The sequence below is a fragment of the Gastrolobium bilobum genome, unplaced genomic scaffold (genome assembly GCF_033153095.1).
Source record: "Gastrolobium bilobum isolate Gb01-03AN ecotype WA unplaced genomic scaffold, APGP_CSIRO_Gbil_v1 utg3161, whole genome shotgun sequence".
Lineage (NCBI taxonomy): Eukaryota > Viridiplantae > Streptophyta > Magnoliopsida > Fabales > Fabaceae > Gastrolobium > Gastrolobium bilobum.
This window is the reverse complement of record NW_026899561.1, coordinates 16,395-39,942: the sequence shown is the minus strand read 5'-3', so window position 1 is coordinate 39,942 and position 23,548 is coordinate 16,395. Positions and strand designations below refer to the sequence as shown.

The 23,548-nt window shown below is 33.7% G+C and overlaps 3 protein-coding genes across 12 annotated transcripts; 2 read left to right on the top strand and 1 right to left on the bottom strand.

Moving 5' to 3' along the window:
- Positions 1-379: 379 nt before the first annotated feature.
- LOC133291504 (NAC domain-containing protein 2-like) lies at positions 380-1,781 on the top strand. Its single transcript, XM_061489776.1, has 3 exons — positions 380-551; positions 829-1,115; positions 1,236-1,781. Exons 1-3 carry the CDS (start codon positions 380-382, stop codon positions 1,779-1,781), a joined length of 1,005 nt encoding a protein of 334 aa, XP_061345760.1.
- A 1,940-nt stretch (positions 1,782-3,721) lies between these two features.
- On the bottom strand, positions 3,722-7,747 carry LOC133291502 (syntaxin-71-like). Its single transcript, XM_061489772.1, has 9 exons — positions 7,427-7,747; positions 7,113-7,238; positions 6,333-6,492; positions 6,138-6,223; positions 5,942-6,010; positions 5,813-5,857; positions 5,394-5,456; positions 5,213-5,289; positions 3,722-3,987 (listed from the first exon to the last, which is right to left on the bottom strand). The coding sequence occupies exons 1-9, from the start codon at positions 7,580-7,582 to the stop codon at positions 3,972-3,974; spliced, it is 798 nt and encodes a 265-aa protein (XP_061345756.1). The 5' UTR covers positions 7,583-7,747; the 3' UTR covers positions 3,722-3,971.
- A 7,153-nt stretch (positions 7,748-14,900) lies between these two features.
- Positions 14,901-23,074, top strand: LOC133291474 (probable E3 ubiquitin-protein ligase HIP1). 10 transcript variants are annotated; one of them, XM_061489734.1, is made up of 10 exons: positions 14,901-15,108; positions 16,624-16,675; positions 16,840-16,873; positions 16,951-19,179; positions 20,490-20,662; positions 20,788-21,537; positions 21,627-22,042; positions 22,340-22,438; positions 22,530-22,667; positions 22,760-23,074. In XM_061489734.1, the coding sequence occupies exons 5-10, from the start codon at positions 20,563-20,565 to the stop codon at positions 22,907-22,909; spliced, it is 1,653 nt and encodes a 550-aa protein (XP_061345718.1). In that variant the 5' UTR covers positions 14,901-15,108; positions 16,624-16,675; positions 16,840-16,873; positions 16,951-19,179; positions 20,490-20,562; the 3' UTR covers positions 22,910-23,074. The 10 variants fall into 10 exon arrangements, with proteins under 10 accessions (XP_061345718.1, XP_061345719.1, XP_061345720.1 ...); XM_061489735.1 differs by having other exon boundaries at positions 16,840-18,947; positions 19,125-19,179; XM_061489736.1 differs by lacking the exon at positions 16,840-16,873.
- The last annotated feature ends 474 nt before the right edge of the window (positions 23,075-23,548 follow it).

Below are 23,548 nucleotides of genomic sequence, written 5' to 3'. Positions count from 1 at the left end.
ACAAACTTTGTTGTTAAAGTTTCAAACTAAGCTGTTGTTCAAACCTGATTTTGGTGACCCCACAGAACTCAATCTTTTGTCTAAATTGCAAAGCAACCATGCTGATTAAATTATATGGATGGCCTTTGAAGAATGTTGGATATCAAATGAGACAAATGAGTTGCTTTCGTCATATCTTTTCCCACACACCTACCTAATGCATTCTAACCTACCTAGTATTATATTACCAGATAATTGTCACTCTCTGCATGACCTAAACAACATTTATATATAACCCATGCACAGTGATTTCAAGCTTACAACCATTTTGATCGATAATATCTGGAAACTGATTGATACATTTCCTAAGTTCCTCCGTGGGAATTATTCCTTCATCTTCATGGACAAAGATCCTAATTTAGAAATCCAACTCCCTCCTGGATTTAGATTCCACCCTTCTGATGAGGAGCTCATTGTTCACTATCTGAGAAACAAAGTGACTTCATCTCCCCTTCCAGCTTCATTCATAGCTGAAATAGATCTTTACAAGAATAATCCATGGGAGCTCCCAAGTCTGTGTTAACACTTGCACTGATTTAGAATTTTGTTTCATTGTTTTCTTAAAGGAGAGGACGAGCGTGAAGTAGTGGTAAAATTACTCTTATGTGATTGAAAAGTCACATGTTCGAACCTGAAAAGCAGTCTCTTTGCAAATATGCAAAGATAAGACTGCATACAAGGATTGTCCTCACCCCACACTCCCTAGCTAGTCGGGGTTTAACGGGGAGTGCTTTTGTTTTTTTTAAAGGGATAGTTACTAAAAGAATGCTAGCTTTTCATTTTCAACAGGTAAAGCATTGTTTGGGGAGGATGAATGGTATTTCTTTACTCCTAGAGACAGAAAGTATCCCAATGGAGTGAGGCCTAACAGAGCAGCTGGTTCAGGTTATTGGAAGGCTACTGGGACTGACAAACCTATTCTTACTTCCTGTGGAATGAAGAGCATTGGAGTGAAGAAGGCCCTTGTGTTCTACAAGGGACGTCCACCCAAAGGATCTAAAACTGACTGGATCATGCACGAGTATAGGTTGCATGATTCATTGATCTTGAATTCCAAGCAAAGAAGGTCTATGAGAGTAGGTCAATTAATGAGCATGAGTTCAATTTTTCATCTTCCAAAAAATTTGATGGTTTATGTATATATGAAGTTTTGACAATTTCTTGTTTTTTTTTTTGTTTTTCTCCTTGTGCTTCAGCTGGATGAATGGGTGCTATGCCGGGTTCGACAAAAAATCAGCAACCCAAGAAGCATTTGGGAAGATTCAAATGAACTTAGTTATGAACCAATTACAAGCCACTTTCAACAAATGAATGAGAACTCTAATCTTGAACCAGTCAAAATCTCTCTGCAGAATGAATATCCAATGTTACCTTATATTCTGGCTTCTGAGAGTACTCTGCCTAATTCCATTGGAATGGCCTCAAGCTCACGCTCTTGTTGTAATGATGATATAAAAGAATATGCTTCATTGCATGAAGACAACTTAAACATAGTAGGAGCACAGTTCTTAGCATCTGCAGCTGAGGGCTTCTTTAATCCGCTGAAGAGAAAAGCCATTGAAGAAAATCAGTTGGACCTTTATGCTCCCCTCAATAAAATACTAAGGAAAGAAGTTGATGATGGAAAGCAAAAACTTGAAATAGATGTAAGCAAAGGGTACAATTTCAACAACTTTGAGCATTGGACTTCCATTATACAACCTCAAGAGCTTAATGGCTTAGCCTTCACGGGATATACATGAGTCGTTTTAGTGTATATGGACATGCTTGTTCGTGTGCATATGTAGCTGCTGCATGGGATGGATGGAAAGTGAATTCTATATATGTAACTAAGCAAGAATGCATTTGATTTCATATTTGTACAGTGTGATTATTCTTTTCTGTGCGTAGGAATGTACATAGCTGAAAAAGCATAGGGCATTTGCATACTTTGTTATAGGATATTATTTCAGCTGTGTGTATAGGGTAATATATGAGAGATAGCTTGAAGAATAAAGTGCCATCATAATGCTACTGAGTTGTTGATTGTATTGTATTTTCAAAATAAACTTATGGAAATTGAAATATTTTTTTGAAATTCTTTCTTTTTGTCATGATAGATAAAGGCGTTATTTGTAAGTACTGAAAATCCATTGCACTAAAAACTTCGTGCATTCTAAAACAACTAGCGTTACTGTGAACTGTGAAGGCTGTTTGGATTTGTGTTGTTAATTTCAAGGTACCGAATCAAAAATGACAAAAAAAAGTCATGCATGTATTTAAAACTACGCCACCGCTTTGTAACTTGAACTTTTCAATTAAGAATATCAGTATAAAATTGTAGTACGGTGTAGGATTTTGGAAATAATGCCTTGGAATTGGAGTTTACTTTTGTTCCTGCCTTGTGTGGTTTAAAAGCTAGGAATTTAAATGTATGAAGAGTAGTTTTAACTACGAAGCTAAAGAGTCAGGAGAAACTTGAAAAACAATTACCATTTTGCTACTTGTCTCAGTTGTCTGTATCCTGGAGGGTTATAGGCAATGATGCACGGACACGGACACGAGACACGACACGACACGCCGACACGTTAATTCTAAAAAATGTCATATTTCGACACGTTGGGACACGTTTTGATATTAAATAAAATTTTTAATATATATAATATAATTTATATTTAATACATATAAGAGTCCATAATAAGTCATATAACCAATCAAATATTTAAATTTTATAACATAAATATAAACATAAATATAAATATTTTTTCGTACTTTGTTAAATTTTTATGTCAAATTTCATAACAGAAAAAAATTAATTTATAAATTTTTTCTTTTATATTTAGTTAACAAAATAAAATTAAGATTAAAAAAAAAAGGTATCCGAGCGTGTCCGAGCATTGACCGCGTGTCGAAAAAATGTGTCGGAGAGTTGACCGTGTGTCCTCAAACCGCGTGTTGGACGCGTGTCCAAGCGTATCCGTGTTGGACGCAATTTTTTTTTCAAACACCGTGTACGTGCTTTGAAGGTTATAGAGAATATCTTATATGGGTAGTGGATGAGCTCAGCAGCAATCTCGCACCCGAAAATTTCACTATTAGTATGTATTTTAAGTGGACAAGCAATGAATCATTGGCCGGCAACATGGCGAAGATTTAGGAGTATAGGAAGCAAGGCAACACCTCGTAGTTGGGGCCTTAAGAAGATGTCCAACATTGTAGTTTATACTTTGGAAATTTTATTTTTCAAATAGATTCAAAAGAGATGTTGACCATTTAGGATTGGGCTTAAAAAAAAAAAGATTGGGGGGAGGGGGATTATCAACTGATAATTGCTTTTTAACTGAAACTAGTGACAAAATTTCTTAAATCACACATCATGTAGACCGATTCTTGACTTGCTGACACTAAATTCATATAAAAAAATGATTGTTTGTATATGCGATGGAAATATGCCATGGATTTCTTCACAGATCACATGATTTTAAAGTCGGAAACAAAGATCGCAGGCCCAAAAAAATACAGAAAAATTGATTGTATAATAATCGGTTCTATCTTTCTTTTTTCCTCATGTTTTTAGCTCGCTAATTTCCATTTGATTTCACCTCCCGAACCTCGTCCTCTCTTCTGCTCCAAATTAAAATAGATTATTTGTATAATAGTAAATTGTGAAATCCTCTACGAGAACATTGAATCAGTACGTTCCACAAGTTTTTAAAGATGGGCATATAATACAAGAGCCAGATTCAGTGTCAACACATACCAAAAATATATAAACTACTCGGCATATAACATAACGGCATACCGAGTCTGTTTATAAAGGACAAATGTATCTCTCAAGTGACAGGAAAAATTCACAAAAAATAAAATTTATATAAATAGACACGATATTCTCAAGAAAATAAAATAAATACAGGTAAGCCACACGAATAGATCCAACGGCCTTGTATGCCGTATCATTTCTTTAGCACACTGCAACAAAAGCACAGCAAGTCAGAAAGGTATCTCAAGAAGTAAAACAAAACAAAAAAGACTAGTAAACACCGCCATGAAACACATGCGATGATATTAAAGATCTCACCCATGCTATCAGGAAAGAGACTAAAAGCTACCACGTCAGAAATTTGAAGATTCCAATTAACAGTGCCTCAAATGGATAATATCCAAATTTTAAGTACAGACAGGACACAATATATTTCAACAAAATTGCATTTGAAAATTGATTCATACTCTAGTTTTTATTTTTATATTTAAAAGAGAGGATATAAGGGAAGACATGGAAAATACAAAAGACAACCCCCAAGGCTAACAAATCAAAAGATTTATGATCCCTCTCACTACATGGATATGATCTTACATATATAGTCAAGCTTTTTAATCTGTCAGTGTGTTACCAATTTCTCAGAAATTCATTTGGCCCATTTAACCGTAAGTTGGCAAATAACCATTTCAAAAGAAAGTTCTAGTCTTAGTATACGAGTTCTTATGTGGTACACCAGGAGTGGAAAATAAAACAAGTATTTGGTACATTGTTCGTATTAACTAGATCATCATCAAGAGTTTAGTGAAATATTTATCAACAAAAATATACTAAACTTTGTGGGCTTATATAAAACTTTGGACTCCTCCACCCACATGGAGAAAATAAAGCCTTAGATTAAAAATATATGCTCCTCTAATTTCAAAGGAATGCCATAATCACAATTAATGCAGACCAAAACTTCTCCAACATTAGATCAGAGAATTGTAGTAGAGTTAGCCAGTAAGGGAAAGATGTTATGATTTGTTTTAGTGATAAAGGATATGTTGATATGGATCGCAAAGAAAAACATAATGAGAATTGCATTTCAGAAACTTAGCAAAGTTGCCATACTAGCGAGGAAACATAATGAGATTAATTTCTGCAGCAAAGGCTGCATTGCCATAACAGGAAAATGTGTTGAATGCTTTCATTAAGAAACCACACACCTAATTTTCTAACTTAAGATGCAGCTTAAGGTCACCCACTTAATGACGAATGATTTAAACATGGACCTTAAATTTCCCACACAGATACACTTAAGGCAGATTTCCACTTTTCATATCAAAAAGAGCCACATAAGGCAGGACCAGAATATGAACTGGGCTTGAAATCCACAAGAAAAGAGAAATGGTTGGAACATCTTTTTTAATTTTAGAAAAGAGATAGGAGCCTTACTTGTACAAATAGGCAGCAATTCCCAAAATTATAATCAACAAAACAATATCAATACAGAAGTTTCGACTGGATCGAAGCTGGACAAAAACCAAAAATCACGTAAGATTCAACAGGAAATCTATCACTGATGCAACCGGAAATTGACGGAAATCTAAGACTGAAAGAGTTGCAGTTGTATAACCTGGTTCACCGTGTCTTTAAGTCTAACATTGGTATTCTTAAGGTCTGAGGATGCCTTGTCCACCTGTAAAGACAACAAAAAACAATATCTCATATTAATTTCAACTTCCTAACTCCAGTTTTGAAAAGTAGGGTGTGTTTGAGGAAATGTTTTCTGTTTTCACTAATGATTACAAAAGTGCCTCTTTTTTCACTTTGTTTCCTGTTTTCAAATATTTGTACAGGAAACGGTGATGCTGTTTTCACTATTTCCTGTACAAAATCTTTGAAAATAAGAAACAAATTGAAAGCAAGGTGGCATTTTTGTAATTATTAGTGAAAATAGAAAATGGAAATAGAAAACATTTCCACAAACCAAAGATACCCTTAGTTTCCAAGTTTTATGGCTTCAGGGCACAAGCAGTTATCGATGATTCTCACCTTCGTATCAATCTCATCCATCAGTGGAACTTGTCTATCCATTTCCTGCATTTGGCCCATAAATAATGAACTTAAAAGTGAAAAAAACCACACACAGAGAGGCAGAAAGACAAACACAAGGAATCTGACCTCATTCATATCATGTGCCATGTCTTTCAAAGTATCCAATCCTTCAGCAATCACATCCAAACCTTGATCCTAAAAATGTTTCATATAATTAGATTTGAAACAATTGCCTGGGTAACATTCAACATGTATATCATGCAAAAGACAGCACCAAAAAATCTCGTCTCCCTCCGGTTATAACTGTCTAAATGTGACTTGCCTGTTTTATTTTACGCATTTCATACTCCTGCCTGAATTGACTTGTTTCTTCAGTTTGTTGGAAATATTCATCATCAAATCGCCCATCTGTAATTGACATGATACACAGGAATGAATTGAGACCATTAATTAAAATGCCCCCCATTCATCAGCTGCTATAATTATATCAGTACGAGACACAGATAACTTCAATTACCTGAATCAAATTTAATTTCAGGACGTGAGGCAGAAGCTGCCCAACCTCCAGTTTGTTTGGGTGCAGCAGGGGTCCCATCTGGGATAGCTTGGATCCTATCCGGCAAAGCAAGAACCAAATCATTACGGGCAGCAAATTCTTGTGATGAAAGTCCCTTTACCTGTGAATCCAAATTGTACCATGCATTGGACAAATGTATAATGTCACTAATATTGAACATTTGCTTGCCAGTAATTTACCAAGTGTGAAAAAACGACAATCAAGCAATTGATAGGACATACACGCCAAACGAAATAAGTCAGATTTTTCTCAAATAATCAGAAATACATACAGGAGCAACAAAAAATATCCCCATTCCTAGATGGATAGGTGCACTGGTAAAAGAAGAAGTAGGATTTTTTTTTTCCACTGTCTTTCTCATTGTCAAATTTTATAACAGAACTCTTCAAGTATATTAAATAAATGATCTTTTCAGATAGCATGTCATTAGCTAGATCTCTCTAACTAGGTAATTTCATCAACTTGTTCTTCACTACAGCTGAAAGTGTCAGCTACAATACTATTGACAATTCACAATTACAATACGAATTCAATCAATCAGAGCTAAGACAGATATCATAAGTATAGAATGGAATTCACCATTCCAACCTAAATCCAAAACACGCAGATAACAAAGTTCATAAAATCAATAGAATCCCCACCTCACAAAAAGAAAAAAGAAAAAAAAAGAAACACAATTTCAAAGGATAGTAGAAGTAAGAGAGAAAGCAAAGAACCAACCTTTTTCACAGCCAACCTCTGCAACTTCGGTACCTCCTCGAGCAACCTAGCCTTGGTACGACGAATCTCAGCATTGATCGCTACAGTAGATGCCCTACTTTTCTCCTTGGAAGCGGTTTCTGCTTTCTACACAAAATTGACTCCACATACTATTACACAAGTTTGGGAGTGGAAAAAAAAAAACTCAAATTCCAAATCTTTTCATCAATTAGGGCACAAATTCCCCTATAACTCTGTATCCATGCGAGTTTCTGATACAATCAAACAAAATTGAAGGAAAATAACTATAGAGAGGAGGAAGATCACGATGTAACCTGAAGCGCGGCCTCGATGTCGGCGTCGACGACGGCGTAGAGTCTGGCGAAGGCATCGTCGCCGGACAAATTGGAATCCTTTTGCTTTTCGACGTCGTATTTGTCGTACTTCTTACAAATCGAGTCAACTCTGGTGAGAATGTCGATGACGCTCATGCTGCTGTAGTACCTTTGTAATCAAAATCCGACGTTTTATGTTCTGAATTTTGTTTTCGACAGTGACAAAACACTGGGTTGTGGGTACAGCACACCTTGATCCGTTTGATGCTATCAGAAGAGAGATATTGGCACTACTGTTACACCGTCCAGCCTGTAGCAACCATGAACAGCAAGCAATCTTTTTTTTTCTTTTTTCTTTTTTAAGTTACTGAATTGTAAAAGAAATTCTTATAATAATGTTAAGAGAAATATTCAATATTTTCGGAAAAATATATTTACAAATTTTTACAACCAAATTTTCATATTTAATTTTTATCAATCGAACTATTATAATTTATTGAATCACAATTATAATTATCAGATTAATAAAAATTAATGATTAAAACTTAGTTGTAAGAGCTCATAATTTTTTTTATATAGATATAACATTTTCCTTAATTTTTATTTCAGGATGGTGAAATTATTTTCATTAAACTGCAATTCTGCAAATAAATGATTATACTTGCAAAGTTTAAACTTAGATAAATAGTTTTTTACACCTTAATTATAAAAATTTAATATAAAAAAATGAGATAGTTGAAAAATAATACACATGAAAAAACATCACAGACACTTTAAGCTGTTAATTTTGAGGATTTGTAATAAAAAAATTTCTTATTGCATCTAAAAATTTAAAAAGTTTTGCTAATCAAATCATAAATAAAAAAGAAAAACACTTCAAGTATCTTTAGCTAAAATTTTTTAGTAATTTTTGTGTGAGTGTGTGACGCTAAAAAGAGAAATGCATTGCGAAAGAAGCAACGTACAAGCCAGAACTGAAATGAATAACCAAGCTTCTAAAGAGATGCAGTGCCCGTCAAGCAAGTCTAAGTGCGCTGAACAAAACAAGAAGGAAATAATACAACAAGAGGCTAATTAATTTGCAGACATCTAACATTAGGGTCCAACCTCATCTGTACCAGAATTCAAGTTGCAACTACTTTTTAGCAATCAATCTCTATTGGCACCTTCTAAAATATAACTCCAAAGTTATTTGATGACCGGAACAGGTCGCATATCCTTCCACTGGCATAGGATTCTGTAACAAAGGGTACAACATGAATCACAAGTCAGAGCAATCACCCCCCCTACCTTGCAATGATCAATTAAAAAAATAAAATAATAATAATTAATTAATTGTAGCTCCATCTATGTACATAATTTTCAACTTGACAACACTTCTAGGGGTGGAGGGACCCATTGGAGCAGGGGAGGTTCGACATTTTTTTTAATCTTGTTCAGAAATTGATTATACTTACGTCTTAGTACAAATGTCATTATATTTTCATTTTAATTTTATTTATAAAAACTAAAATTTACAATAATTATTTAGCTGTTCTTTATAATTAAGAGATATAATAAAACATGAATTATTATTAAGAAATATAATAAATATTTTTACCTAATACCATAAGTTTTATTATATACTTTTGTCATAGTTTAATGTAGTCAGTCATGCAAGCCCCTTGGGTCAATAAAATACACTAGCCACCACGGAGAGATACAGAGTAAATAATGGTCCAAAGGCTTGCTCACATAACAAAAATGCATTTGTTTCTTTTTCATTAATGGATGGTGAAGAAGTGGAATCTGCATCGTTTGTTGTTCTTAAGATGCTTTGTTGAAATTGCGTGGTCAAATATGTCACCCTCTTTGTTTGATAGGCTAAATTCGTGTACCACCACCACACCAAGCATATTGCAAATTCCCAAGTGTCAAAGCAAGTGGGGTCCTATTGAATTAGTGCTGCTTATAAATCTTGTCGATTGAGGCATTACCCAAGCCTAACCAAATGCTTATGATCTAATCGCTGGACTATTCTTGGTGAGTTAGGTCCACTGTCCACACTTACATTATTCATTTATCTACACTTCTGGCCCCGTTGATTTTCATCCACCTTAAAAGTCACATTTTGCGCTTCTTCTTCTTTCCATTACATTAAGATCATGATTACAAGAAAGGGGAATAAAGAAAACAGAAAAAAAAAAAAGTAAAGCACTTTTTTTTTAGTAACAAAAAAAAGGACTTTACTTCACTGAATTAAATACTTAAAAAATCTGATAAGAGACAAAGCATTTGTCGACATTGCACGGCCTTAATAAATTGTCAGCCAAAGAATGTGTCGATCCTTGTGAGGGAAGGTAACCACAGTAACCAAATTAAAACTTCTTCCACTCCTTCACGTCAATTGTACTGATCAGGCTTTGAACTCTTCTTTTGTTGATATCAACCACATATAATTCGGAAGATATATATTATGTATGGATATTCAACATGAAAGACACGTGATGAATGAATCTTCTTTTCAACTTTTTCTACTCTATAATTCATGGTTAAACAAAATTTGTGCGTGAATAGTATTCTTTTGTTACTGCAACTATTATTAATTAAAATATTTTGAGCAACATAAAATTACATTCACAGCGAAAAAAGTGTCACACCCCTGAACCTACATTCATTTTTTTTTTATTAAGTGAGTTATTTATATTGAATTTTTTCCCCTTGACACAATTATGGTTAATAATGAGCATGATTCGATTCAATTTTATCTGATCATCAGTATGTTTCGGTTCATTGAACAAGTTTAAAATTGATTTTGAAGATAAATAAAATAAAATACAAAAATTTAAAATTATACGGTTTGGATTTTTTTAAAATTTTATTTTTTCTTATTTATAACCCCTTTTAAGTCATTCAAATTTTTTTCATGTGGGGTTTTTAACGTATTCTTTTGTATGTAAAATCATTTTTCCTTTGCGGTGTTAAAACTATCAACGTCTGCAAGTTCCCCCCTCCCTCCTCCTCAAGATCCAACCTTTAAAATTACAAAAGCTTCTCAACTTATATACAAAAAAAAAAAAAAAAAAAACTTCCCAACTTAAATAATTTTTATGGGTAATTTTCCTTCTAATCACTTATGCTTTTTTATTTTAACTTTAAATATATTTTATATTGATTCAAATAAAATGATTTAGTTATACGAACTTCTATTTAATTTTTGGCAAAAATAACGACTGATTCTTATGTGATTCAGTTAACTTTGTTTTTATACAAATAAGAATTTGTAACCTAATACAACTTACTTAAATCCCTTAATTATTAGACGAATACTAGTGGCTTGTTAACTCTTTTTTAATTATCACAATTGACTCATTAATTTTACATAAATTAAATGCATTGACAATAAATTTATAGTAAAAAATAATTATTTATAAATTTCATTAATCTGAAATTGAATAATATTTATATCATATCTTTTCATTATATTTATATATATATATATATATATATATATGAATATTTAATGAAAAAACTACCTCATGATATAAATATATATACAATTCAAACGGTCAATCACCAATAAAATTAATGAAGCTACCCACTAATTCTAACATCTATGTGAGCATTAAATTTTAATTCTTAATGAACTCAAAAGTCAATGTCAATGTCAAATTCAAATTATTCGTTTTAAATAAATTTAATTTAACTTTTTATTAATCGATATATATTAAAAGAAAAATTGTCAATACATAAATATATTATTTCTAAATGAAAATGATGCGTAAACTTCATTAGAAAAAAAATGTTTTCTTCCTTTATTTTGTTAGTATCATTTTTGTCTCACAATAATATTGTTTTATTTTAGTTTCAAGTTTTTTTAAAATTCATTACATTCATCCCAAAAGGTAATGTCAAAAAAATAAAAAGAAATATTTGGACAATAATTTTTTCCACATAATATTATATGTCAATAAATTTTGTCAATTTAACAAGAAGGAAGAATTTAATGAGTTTTAAAAAGATTTACCATTAAAAAAAAAATATATTTGTCATTTTAAATGATATAACTTTGTGTCATTTTCGGTGAAACAACGTTGTTTTGGTCATGATTTTTTTTATTCTCTCATATCATACACCAAAACATTTTCGTTTCATCTAAAATGACATAAAGTTATGTCAATTAAAATGAAAAATACTTTTTCCATTAATAAAATATAATTATGAATAAACTTGTAATAAAGTTAGTAGGAAATAATTTTTGCCTTTAATATTATTTTAAGCGCATACTTGTTGGAAATCGACAATCACACAAATCACAAACGAAAAGAGAAAGAGAAAGAAAATTGACACAGTGATTTACACTGATTCACCCAATTTAGACCAGTATTTTAAAACCCTGGCCCACCCCGCGGTCAACCCCTTCGGGTCACTGATCACTTCTCTTTGAGGGTTCGGGTTAGTAGTTAGACATACTTGCACGTTGACTCCTCTAACCCCTGAAACCCTCCGGTTGAACCCTTGACTCTCGGGTCAAAGAGGTTGCTGCATTTTTTTAAAAAAAAAAAATTATACACAAAATGACGTCATTTGATGTGTAAAAAAAAAAAAAAAAAAAAACTCTTTGTTGCCTAAATTTAGAACTAAATCTGAAATTTGAATCGTTATTTTTCTTCTCTTCCGATCTTCTCTCCCTGACTCATACTCAGTCTTCCTGTTCCGATGATCATCTCCACCTTGCTGGTTCTTCTTTTCCATCGTTAATTTGTCGTGTTGTCGCCTTTCCTCCGCTATCATCTATTGGGTAAAGAATCTCTTTTCACATACTATTGTAGGTGCATGAGAAGAACAAGAATGGCCTAAGTTTGATGATATAACTTTTTATTAACTCCATTGAAATATGTGTTTTATACTTTGATAGTTTGATTAGCTTGTGAATATTGATTTGTAGATGTAATTGGTTGAATTATGTTAAGTATATTTTGAATCTTTAATGATTGGAGGTTTAATTCTTTTGAATTTTTCATATAGCATATATATTTATATTTTTTTAATGTATAATACTGGGTCAGCGAAGTGACCCCGTAACCCCCCGGTTGAACTCGTGACCCCTGACCTCGGCCGGGCCGAGTTTTTAAACACTGATTTAGACTACTTCTAACTTGTCTGTACTATATTTACTTCATTGCCACTCGTTACAAGTAGGGGTGTAAATAGACTAGGCTAGGCTAGACTTTAACTTAAATAGGTCAGACCTGTGTAAAAAAATATTGGGTCTGACCTGACCTCTTAATCTTTGTAGGCCCCAAATTACAGTCTGGCCTGATCTATATTTAAAAAATAAAAGCATTGGCCTAGGCCTGTTAGCCTATTTAAACTTATTAAATATTCAACAATTAAAGAAGAACTAAAATAATATTATTTTATTATTTTAAATTATTAAAATAATAATTTTATTTATTTTATTTAAAATAAATAAAATGATGTAAGCCGTCTTGTAGGCTTATAGGCTCGATATGTACAAAAAAGCCTATAGCATATTTTCTAAATAGTTTTTTTAAAATTCTAGGCCTATTCTATTTTACTATTTGTAATAGGCCAAGTCTGGTCTAATATAGGCTAGACTGTAGGCTCCTGTAGGCCGGCCTAGTCCATTTACACCTCTAGTTACAAGTCACTCGATTTATAAGAAAAATATAAATAGGATTAGAAATTAATCCTAACAACAGTTATTCATGGGCTCAAACCCAAACTATTAAGAAAAGGAAAAATTACAATAAATTAGAGGTCCACAACAGTACATAACTTCTACGGACCCGAGGGCACTGTCCCTTAGATCCTCGTCCGTCCACCTGAGAGCGAGACCTCAGTTGTTTTTTTGTTGATCCCGACAATAAAAACTCTCATCAACATATGAACCATACCCAACAATAAGATAGAAAACAAAGCTGGCTGTTATCATAAGCAATTAGCATCATTTTATCACCATCATTGAGGAATATATCGAATCAAAACATTGATTGTCATTTGATATTGGGGGTTAAACAGTGTTTGTAAATTTAATCCCTAAGGAGGTGTTTGGTAGAAGAAAAAAAAAAAATTTATCCGAGAATCTCGATTTTTAAAAATATGATGAAAATATTCGATTTACGATAATATCCGAAAATTAAAAATTTAAAAAAATTCAGTTTTTCAAAAATCCTACAAAATACCTTGTATCAAACGCCCCCTAAGGCAATTTTGAAAGAGATATAATATATCCTTTCATTAAGGAAAACGTTGCTATAATATGTAGATTTCCGTATTAAACTTCACGATTAATTGTACAAACCTCTAATAAAAAAAGTTTGTGTTTTCTAAAGTTACTTTAGGTAACTTTATCTAATGTTCATCAAAACGACGTCATTTTGGGACGGAAATCATGGTATTTTTATAATATTAATTTATTTTAGGGTTATAATAGTCTCTATCATTCTAATTTTTTAATTTTTCAATCCCAAAACGACGTCGTTTTGATGAACATTAGATAAAGATATCTAAAGTAATATTTAGATATTTTTTTCCATAAAAAAATGTATCATATGCTAATTAGAGGAGATTTCTTCTCCTTTAGTAAAGAGAGACTTTTTCTATTCGAAGATCAGCGTAAATCACTACACTTGAAGAGTGGATAAATATAAATTTTTATTATTCAAAAAATGAGATTTGCTTGGAATTAGTAAAAGATTCTGAAGCTTACTAGTTACTGAAACTGAGGGGTTATGCGATAATAGGTGGGTTTTTTATTTCTTTTTTTTTTTCAATGTCATACCAGATTATGTACGAAATAATAAGAATATTGTAAAGTATAAAATTACTTCGTATAATATTTCTCTTTCCCTCGACGGAAGGTAAAGATGCATAGTAATATATTTAATGCTAATACTAATAACAACAATAATGTGGTAAGAAAAAAAAACTCAACAAAACAAATTAATATTATATTATATATATATGTTTTTAAATCTTGGCCTGTAACCACAGCGCATGCGTTGAGTTTACACGAAGACATGTTTTTCTTTCTTCTTTTTTATTTTGGCGGTTTTTAAAGTTGGGATTGTAGTCAACACACGCATCTGCGAAGCTCTCAAACGGTCGCGGCCAGAGGGCGAATCATCATATGGCATTTTGGCGCAACGTGAATCAAAGAAGCATCCCAATATATTACCCACCACCAAAAAAGCGCGTCCCATTGTGGTTAATATAAATATAAAGTAATACAAATTCTTTTGCCCTTTCATTGCATGCAGAGAGAGAGAGAGAAGAGAAAAAGAAAGAAAAAAGAAAGAAGGAATTCGAACCTCAAACGTAAATAAAGCAAAAGAAACTGAAAAATTGAAAAATTGAAAATTGAAAATATTTATATATACTAACTAATATTTAGTAACATAACAATGAATGAGAGGAGTTATGTTAATAGTATACGGAATGTATCGGTAACCGGTAAGAAAATTGGGCAGTCCTGGGAATTTTCTCAACCGCTTTATTTCATTGTCTCCTTCTTAGAACAAACCCCTCACACCCTCCTTCTTCTGTTTCTTCTTCTCATCTCTCTCTCTCTCTCTCTTCTCTTCATCTGCAACTCTCTCTCTCTCTCATCTTGCGTGTTTAAGATCGTTACTCAACCGGTGCTGTTTCCTCACCGATTCTCAAGGCACGTTTATCTGGTTGATTCCTTTTTCTATCTATTATATATTCTATCGTTTATAAATTTGCCTGCTTTTATGATAATTCTTGACGATCATTCGCGTTCTCTCTCTTTCTTTCTTTTCTGGTACGCATACCTCGAATCGCTTGCTTGATCAGTTTCAACTTTTCTTCTGATCTTTCTCGTTCATTGTTAAATTGTTTCTGATGAATCATCTGCATCTTCAAGCGTAGATTTTAATTTTTTAATTTTTTTTAAGGAGAGCGTCTGTTGTACTTGCCACGTGTTTGTCTTTGATGATGTCACCGATCCTCAGATTGTTTGTTTTGTTGAGAGTTCTGGATTTCCTTTGGGAAATTCTATGATTTATTAGATTTTTTATATAGATTTTTTTTTTGGCTCGCTTGTGTTTTCGTGTTCCTTAGTTTGCCTGACAGAAATTTATTAAGTGTCTTTTGAGGATGGTAGAAAACACCATCAGTATGTTTCATCTTAACATTTATATATCCACTTCTTATTATAAAAATAAAATAAAAAAGAATAAAAAAAATTAAAGCAATTAAAATTTGTATATGACGAATGTGGCTGTATAATTATGGTTTTTTAAGTGTATCCCTCTTCTGTGTGGAGGAATCCAAGCTTCCTTTTTTGAGGAAATCATGTTACTCGGAACCCCTTTTGAGCTTTTAGTTTTGGTTCTAATTGTCATCTCCTTTTGTATATCTTCTTTTGTGCTTTCTCCTAAAGGAATCTCATTGTGTTAGTAGATTCTTTTATTGTTGATATTTTCGTGCGCAATTACATTTAGTTGTTCAGTGCTGATTTGAAGCGCTGTAAATCGCTCATTTTTGTCTGCTTTTGCTGCTTGATGGATAGATGTCATAGAAAGCTTTCTCACTTGACCTCTTTTGTAGCAGAAGTGCAAAAACAATATTATTAACATCTGCTCATACTTCAGAATGTTCATGATTTCCTTCGTATGTAGTTCATATCCTATCTAACTCTTAGTTAGTGTAAAGAATTAATTCAACTCAAAAGTTAAGCTTAAGGCTACATTAATGGTTTTATATAACTCTAACTCCCCTCCTCACATGAGAGCCCACTGAGCTTGAAGAGTGGACAATGCACAGACCCACCTATCTGTGTTAAGAAATTCCACAAGAGAAAGTGGGGCGGGGAGGATCGAACCCAAGATGGCTTTGATTCCATGTAAAGAACCAATTCAACCCAAAAGCTTAGGCTGTTGGGTGAGGCTACATTAATGGTTTTATATAATTTAACCGTTAGTATTTCTTCCCTTTGATTGTCTTTTTTTGGCATCATAGGGAGTGCCATTCCTGATTTCCTGTATATTGGTTTAATCTTTATACTTTTTATTTATATTTTGATATTTGTCTTTTTGATTTATCTAATATGTGCTGAATACTAATTGTCTATCAAGAATTATAGTTTAGGGTGCTGTAAGTCCGGTTTTTATTTAGATTTCCTTAGAATCAATTAGGTTTAGAACTTTAGATGGTTTTTTATTATGCAGGTTTCTTGGTGCTGTTGGTCTATTTTACATGATTACATCTCTACATGTGCTGGTGAGATGCGCATTCTCATTGGAAATTCTCCTTCATTCCCTATTTTCCCCACCTTTCTTAATAATAATTTACTCTACATAGATATTTCCAAAAAGCTTTAGTTACATACACTCTTACACCTTTGGGTTTATTCATTAAAAATTTATTATTGTTATTATTGGCAGAAGTTGGTTTTGGCTTTGCATTTGCGTCGTGCAGGTTATGGAAGTGGGTGATTTCTTCTTCATTTGGTCGATTCCATTACATTGTCTGAAATGCAAATGGTGTTGTTGTAGGTCCCTTTTAATCCTGGATTAATGGAGTGACTATAGACCTGATGAGTGATGACTTTGGCATGTTTTCTCAGGATTTATTAGCATGATATGCCGCAGTTATGGAGTGTTCTTAGTCAACTTTCATATAGGAAGAAGAAAGTACATCGTACCAAAGAAGCTCTTTTAATTGGAAGAATTGTATAACCCTTGTTCAACTGGAATGTGTCCTTTAGATCATGTCCATCCATCTTTTGGGATTGGATGCTAGTTTGGCATGAAATGGCCTAACAATTATGCAGAGGATACTGTGGCAATAGGTTTGTCACATCCAATGTATAATGATACAAGATGTTGGTGTGGGCTCTTACAGGAAATTTAGGGGGTGTATATCATTGTTATAGTTCTAATTGGTACTCTGAGGTGCTAAGATGTGGGTGTTGGTAAACCTCAGTACTATCTTCCCCATGACTTGTAAAGATCTATAGTCAAATTCTTCCTCTTCTCTTAGTTTGGAAGTTGACAATGATAACTGCTATGGACGTGGTGCTATTTATTAATGGGGACTGGTATAATGAGTTTAGCAGTACAATTTTCTTAGAGCATTCACAACATGTTAGTATGCACTTTGCAGACTGCGATTTTGAACCACTAGTGCATACCATTGATGGAGACTTCTGTAGTGCTGTGCATCCACTCTTAAATGACATAGACCGCCCTTTATGTTGGTGCAGTTTCTGATGAGACTGCTGAATTGCCGTACATCCACTCTTAAATGACATAACTGCCCCTTATGTTGGTGCTGTATCTGATTCTGCAAATGTTTGGTTTCTCCAATAATGTGACAATTCATGGTTGGGATTGGAGTAGTGCTGGATGGTGCATTATTTGGACGTGGGCATGTGAGCTTGTTGACATGGAAGCTGTATAATAAGCATGAGTTGGTTACAATCTTCAGTCATGGTTCTAAATGTTGAGGAATGAGGTGAAACTTGTTTCAAGGTGTTGATAGTCTAGCCAGATTGCAGGGCACTCTTCCATTTGCATTTCCTATTTATGGGGGATGGAAAATATTTTACTTCCATGTTCGAGCCTAATTTTTAATTGTCATGCCTTGCTGGGGGCAATGGATGACAGACAAACAATTGTGTTTCATTGTGAAGAAAATTGATTAGAATTGGATGTGGGTGACATATTTTGATTCTTAATATTCTGGTAAAAGGCAAACAATTCTGACATGTTTTGAAGCTTTTGCACTTATTTTGTATTTAGAAAAAGCTTACAGTCACAATGCTCAAGACATAGCTTTTAGCTGAAAAGCTGTTTTTGTGTAAAATTAAGAATAACCAAACATGTCATCGATCTTCATTGCCATATAATCAAAATCTGTATATATACTTGCTAATATCAAAAATTTTATTGCCCAAGCTTTTTTTAAACAAGTTTATTTGATTTTTCGTGGTATATTAAAGGTAACAAATTCTTTGAAGCCATCTCTACTGTCTTGGGGAAGCTTGGCTTTGATTCGTTTGAATCTCCAGATTATAAAAATATCTTTTTTTATCTATTTTAAGTAATATAGTTTACTGTTGTGCCAATGTAGTATTCTCGTCTATTATTTCTCTATTAGTAAAATTTCTGTCTAGTCAACAGTTTTTTTTACTCTGTTCCGTATGGTTTTATTTATAAATCCTTCCTTTACCTTTTCTGCTAAGTTATACATCTCTCTCTCTCAGGAAATTTTTTTCATTGTTTAAAGTGAACTTAAATCTATATTCTTTTTACTATACAAAACAAGTTGTTTATTTTTTATTCTGTGTTTTTTTTTTTTTGCTGGTTCCTGGGATTTACTTAACTTATTTCTGTTTTTTTGTTCTTGTCTTGATTACTAATTAGAAGGCACACAAAGGAGTGTTTACCCCTATGTGCTCAATGCCTGTGCATAGTCGATTATCTTTTTCAAGTGCAGGAAAAGATTAGAAAATGCTAACACCTTCTAACACTCGCTAAACCTTGCCCAGGTAATATCTGATGCGTTAGTCATCCTATTCTCCAATCCTTCCTCTTTTTATTATGTCAAATCTGAACTCTTGCTATCATTCATGATAAGCTAGAGTGAGGATACATCATCTCATTTAAATCTAGCCAGTTTTTCTTCCTTCTGTTCACTTTTTCCCTGCACTGTTTTCTTGCCTCAGACTAGAAGGTGCTCTTTCTGTATCAGTGGATAGAGGCATGAGTAAATGGCTTCAAGTGAGTGGACTTATTTGGGGCTGTTGGTAATTAATGTTTAAGGAGACCATGAGTGGCAAGTGTTTAGTGTTTACAGGCTAGTTATGTAGATTTATTGTAAACTCCTTCCCTCCTCCAGAAATAATTGCTCTTGGTGATTCTTCCCATTGTTCAAATTGTTGTATGCTGTTATTTATGCTTCAATTTTCATGGAGGCCTATTGGTGGCATTTTAACTCTCCAAGCTTGTAACTTTCATCTTTCATGCAATTTTTGGTGGCACTGTTGGAACGGTATCATAGATATTTATACATGCTGGGAGCATTATCCTCTTGACTTATTAAGCCCATCATTTTGTAATCTTGATATCTAATAAACTCATACCAACTAGTTTCGTATTTACTTTAAACAAATTTAATAGCTGGACACGAAGTCTCCAGCTGAGGTCATTGCGTAGGCCTAAATTTTTTGTCCTAAAAAGGATCAAATGGCAAATGGTGAAAACTGATGAATTATATATGAGAAATCGAAGAAATTTTTCTAATGATGTGGAAGTGGCGGTGGCTATTGCTTTTTGTACATGCTGTAAGTGGAAGTAGTACTATTTTTCTAATGTTAGGAAGGTCAAGGAAAGACTATTCTGATCACATCCATCTGACATCATCTCTAGGTATCGACCCCCCTGCTTTTCTTGTCGGTAGTTTACTCTTCCTAGCCATGTTGTTCCCCTTGGCATGTTACTTATAATTCATGATAATGAAAACTACTAACTTTTAAAAAGTCTATCCCCTAGGAGTTGTGACTTCTGATCCTACTTTCGTGTGTCTGTATGCGTATGCATCTCTATTGTCTTTTCTCCCTTCCCCTTCCCCCTATACAAATATCTCCAAATGATTAATAAATTAGGTTCGTTCTCAACTGTGCTTATCTGTCACTTGCTCATGGTTATACGTGTAATATTTGGGTTGTTACTGTCTGCATGTTTTTAAATTGAATTAGTATCCTGACAAGTTTTTAATTATGTGTTGTGATTTTCTTTTACATAAATATTTTGACTGGATTTGTAAGAGCAATATGCATGGTACATATTTATATTACAATGCAGAGCTCGGCAGGCTCAATTCAGCATGTTGGAACCAGAATAGTTAAGATGCAATTGAGTATTTAATAACAGTTTATTTTTGTTTTAATGTTATTTCATATGCTGCAGTCATTGTAAAGCTTTGGTCTCTTACAAATGTTGTTGTGGCTTACAAGCAGCTTTGCTTGATTGTTTTGAATTAATTTTGATTTTTGATATTGAATTTCTTCATATACTCTTTTGCTTTGCAGGTTGTGTAAGTTATTTGCAGATCTGCCTCAACTACACTGTCTATTGTGACTCCCGAGATTGCAACTGACAGTTATGGGGCATCGACACTTGTATAGCACATCTCCATTTTTTGAGGGTGAGCCTGACCAGAATTGGAATCATATGCATACTGATCAACATTATGTGCACCTTGGTAATGTCAAATTTTATGTGCCTCACTTTCACTTGTATATTGGTTCACCAGCCATTTCTTTTAGGGTAAATAACGTCCTTGCATTCATCAACACCATATTTACTAACAGGCAGTGTCTCTTACAGGTAGGACTAGCACTTCAGAGAATGGTTCTTTTATTTATCCTGTGGAAAATATGCCTACAGATAGCATTTCTTTCCCCTCTCATTGGAACTCTGCCACAAGGTCAAATGGATACGCACCCTCAAATCCCAATATTGAAGTACCTCCTCATCAATCAGATGCATCAGGCACTTCTAATGATCATTTTATGCATTCGTCTAGTGCTGGTTCTTTCTTTGCAGTGTCTGAAAATTATTTGCACCAGCCCTCTTCTTCCAATTATGACAGACAAGCATTTCATGTTGATGGTGGTTTTATTGATCTTACAATGGGAAATGGACCAGGGCCTCACAAGCGAAAGAGCCCTGGAATTCCTTCAGTCTATGAGAGAGGCAGTTCAAGCAGATACTATAATGCTGGAAGTTCAACTGATCTTCCTTTATCTTCAGAATTAAGGCAGGAGAAGCCAAATATAGATTCTCAATATATGCCCTGGGATCATGTTACTATGGCACCCGCATTCAGAGGTGCTGGCCTTTCAATAAAGGGTGAGGGTTCTTCAAGGAATGTGAGGAGTCGTTCTGCACTTGATTTGGAATCCAACCTGGCTAGGACCCATTTATCAAGTAATCAATCACACAATTCCTACTGTGCTGTCCCACCAGTTGACCACCCTAGCGTGGTGGATCTTTCAGGTCAGACTTCTACCACTTTGACAAGGGATTGGAGCCAAATGAACATATCTCCTGCTAATGGAAGGGTGTTATTACCAGGTTAGGTTGTTAACAACTTGTAGTATCGAAACATACACATTTCATTCTCTTTGCCTTTATATCTATAATATCTTTGTCTTAAAATGCAGATACAAGTGCTTTTGGTCTTGAGACAAGTCACTTCCTTGTTGGAAGTGGTGCTTCTGCCAGTAATGCTTCTGTAGATGGTGGGGGCTTCCATCATGAATTTGGTACAAGTAGAAATCCTACTGCTCCTCAAAGTTTTAATAATAATCTGACTCAGACTGCTAGGGGAATTCGAAGTAACTATTCTCAGAGATCCACTCCAACTTTTAAGGCTTCTTCAAGCTTGCGCTTGGGACATATGATACCTTCAGATGATGGATTGCCTATGGTAGCTGAAAGTTACTCTTCTAGACATCCAAGGCCGATGACAACCGTTGGCTGGAGGAACAGTGATAGAAATGGGAGGTCAAGAATTTCTAGTGAAAGATATCGATCATTGGCTGTCGAGGCTGGCCTCCATGATCGATTTTCCTCTGAGGTATCAGTCAGTATCTCGAGGAACTCTATTTTTCTGTGTCAGTATTAATGGAAGGATATATATGTAATATTTGGAATTTGTAACACAGTTTTTGCCTGTGACCATGTTAGTTAACCTTAAATAGGGATGCTTGGTTTTTTTGCAAATTTTTAAAGAAAATTATTTCCGACTTAATCTCTTATGAATTGTTCTAGTTGCAGTATTCAATAGGAGCAGCAAAATTATTCTTTCTTTCTTTTTCTCCACGGGAAGCCTCAAACTTATTTTTTTTTTCATCCTTTTCTTTTGCGCTTTCAGGGCTTCATGATCGTTGAGCGTGCTTCACTGTATGGTTCTAGGAATGTGAATGATCAGCACAGAGATATGAGGATGGACATAGATAATATGAGCTATGAGGTGATTGTTAATTTATTATTGTTTCGTGTTACAACTTGCATCATATACTCTGAATTCTTTTTCAAATTATCTTGATGATTGGTTTGACCAGGAACTACTTGCACTTGGCGAGAGGATTGGCCAGGTCAACACAGGATTGTCCGAGGATTTGCTTTCCAAGTGTTTGACAGAAACAATATATTGTTCATCTGAGCAAAATCAAGACGAAGGAAGTTGTGTAGTTTGTCTGGTAAGTTTACCTCTTTCCATTCATAATAAATAATTTAGATATCTTTGGATGACCTTAATCAGGTGCTTACGAGTTTTTATTGAAAATTACAGGAAGAGTACAAGAACATGGACGATGTTGGGACACTTAAAACTTGTGGACATGACTACCATGTGAGCTGCATTAAAAAGTGGTTATCTATGAAGAAACTATGTCCTATCTGCAAAGCTTCTGCTTTGCCCGAGGATACGAAGGATAAATAACTTCTACTGTAGTATAATCAAATCTCATTGTGTGTATATATTTGGACATCCCTCAAAGTGGAGGAAACAAACTTGCTTTTGGAGATGTGTTGTAACAGCAATGCTACTTTATTCCAATGTATTTGTTTTTGGCTTCTATCTCAATTAGGTGAAGCCTTTAAATTATTGTGTGTGGTTTTCTAATGGATCTGGATTATCTCCTAATTTTTAAATAACAAGAGAAAGTTATGTTCGAGATAAAAAAAAAAAAAACATAAGTAGGTTGAAATATAATAACTGCGCTTCATAATTCATTATAATGAGTCCTATAACAAGAAATTTTGCTTTTATACCTCTCCAGGTTATCTTTTATCAGTTTAGGTTTGACTATGTCAAAATCGACAAGGTTGAAGGCTTTGTCCAATAGAATTAAATTATTTGTTCTTTTTACCTTTCTCTTTTTCTTTCTTTCCAATTGAAAAATATTACTTTAGCAACAAAACCTAACAACTAAGAGAGCGTGTGATGTTGTGAGATTTTTTTTTTCTTTTGATGTGGTGTTAATTTTTAAATATGTTAGTAGGAAGTTCAACTAACACAGCAATTTCTTAGTTGAACATCAACTCAAGATGTGAAGCAGCTGATTTTATTTTTTTTCCA

Excerpts from the sequence above, each read along its gene's own strand:
- LOC133291504 (XM_061489776.1), top strand. The coding sequence starts at position 380 with ATGGACAAAGATCCTAATTTAGAAATCCAACTCCCTCCTGGATTTAGA. Across the intron at positions 552-828 it reads TAATCCATGGGAGCTCCCAA|GTAAAGCATTGTTTGGGGAG; the intron begins GTCTGTGTTAAC and ends CATTTTCAACAG. Across the intron at positions 1,116-1,235 it reads AGCAAAGAAGGTCTATGAGA|CTGGATGAATGGGTGCTATG; the intron begins GTAGGTCAATTA and ends CTTGTGCTTCAG.
- LOC133291502 (XM_061489772.1), bottom strand. The coding sequence starts at position 7,582 with ATGAGCGTCATCGACATTCTCACCAGAGTTGACTCGATTTGTAAGAAG. Across the intron at positions 6,493-7,112 it reads AGAGGTTGGCTGTGAAAAAG|GTAAAGGGACTTTCATCACA; the intron begins GTTGGTTCTTTG and ends TTGGATTCACAG. Across the intron at positions 5,290-5,393 it reads TTAAAGACACGGTGAACCAG|CTTCGATCCAGTCGAAACTT; the intron begins GTTATACAACTG and ends GTTTTTGTCCAG.
- LOC133291474 (XM_061489739.1), top strand. The coding sequence starts at position 20,563 with ATGGGGCATCGACACTTGTATAGCACATCTCCATTTTTTGAGGGTGAG. Across the intron at positions 20,663-20,787 it reads TCAACATTATGTGCACCTTG|GTAGGACTAGCACTTCAGAG; the intron begins GTAATGTCAAAT and ends TGTCTCTTACAG. Across the intron at positions 22,668-22,759 it reads GAAGTTGTGTAGTTTGTCTG|GAAGAGTACAAGAACATGGA; the intron begins GTAAGTTTACCT and ends TGAAAATTACAG.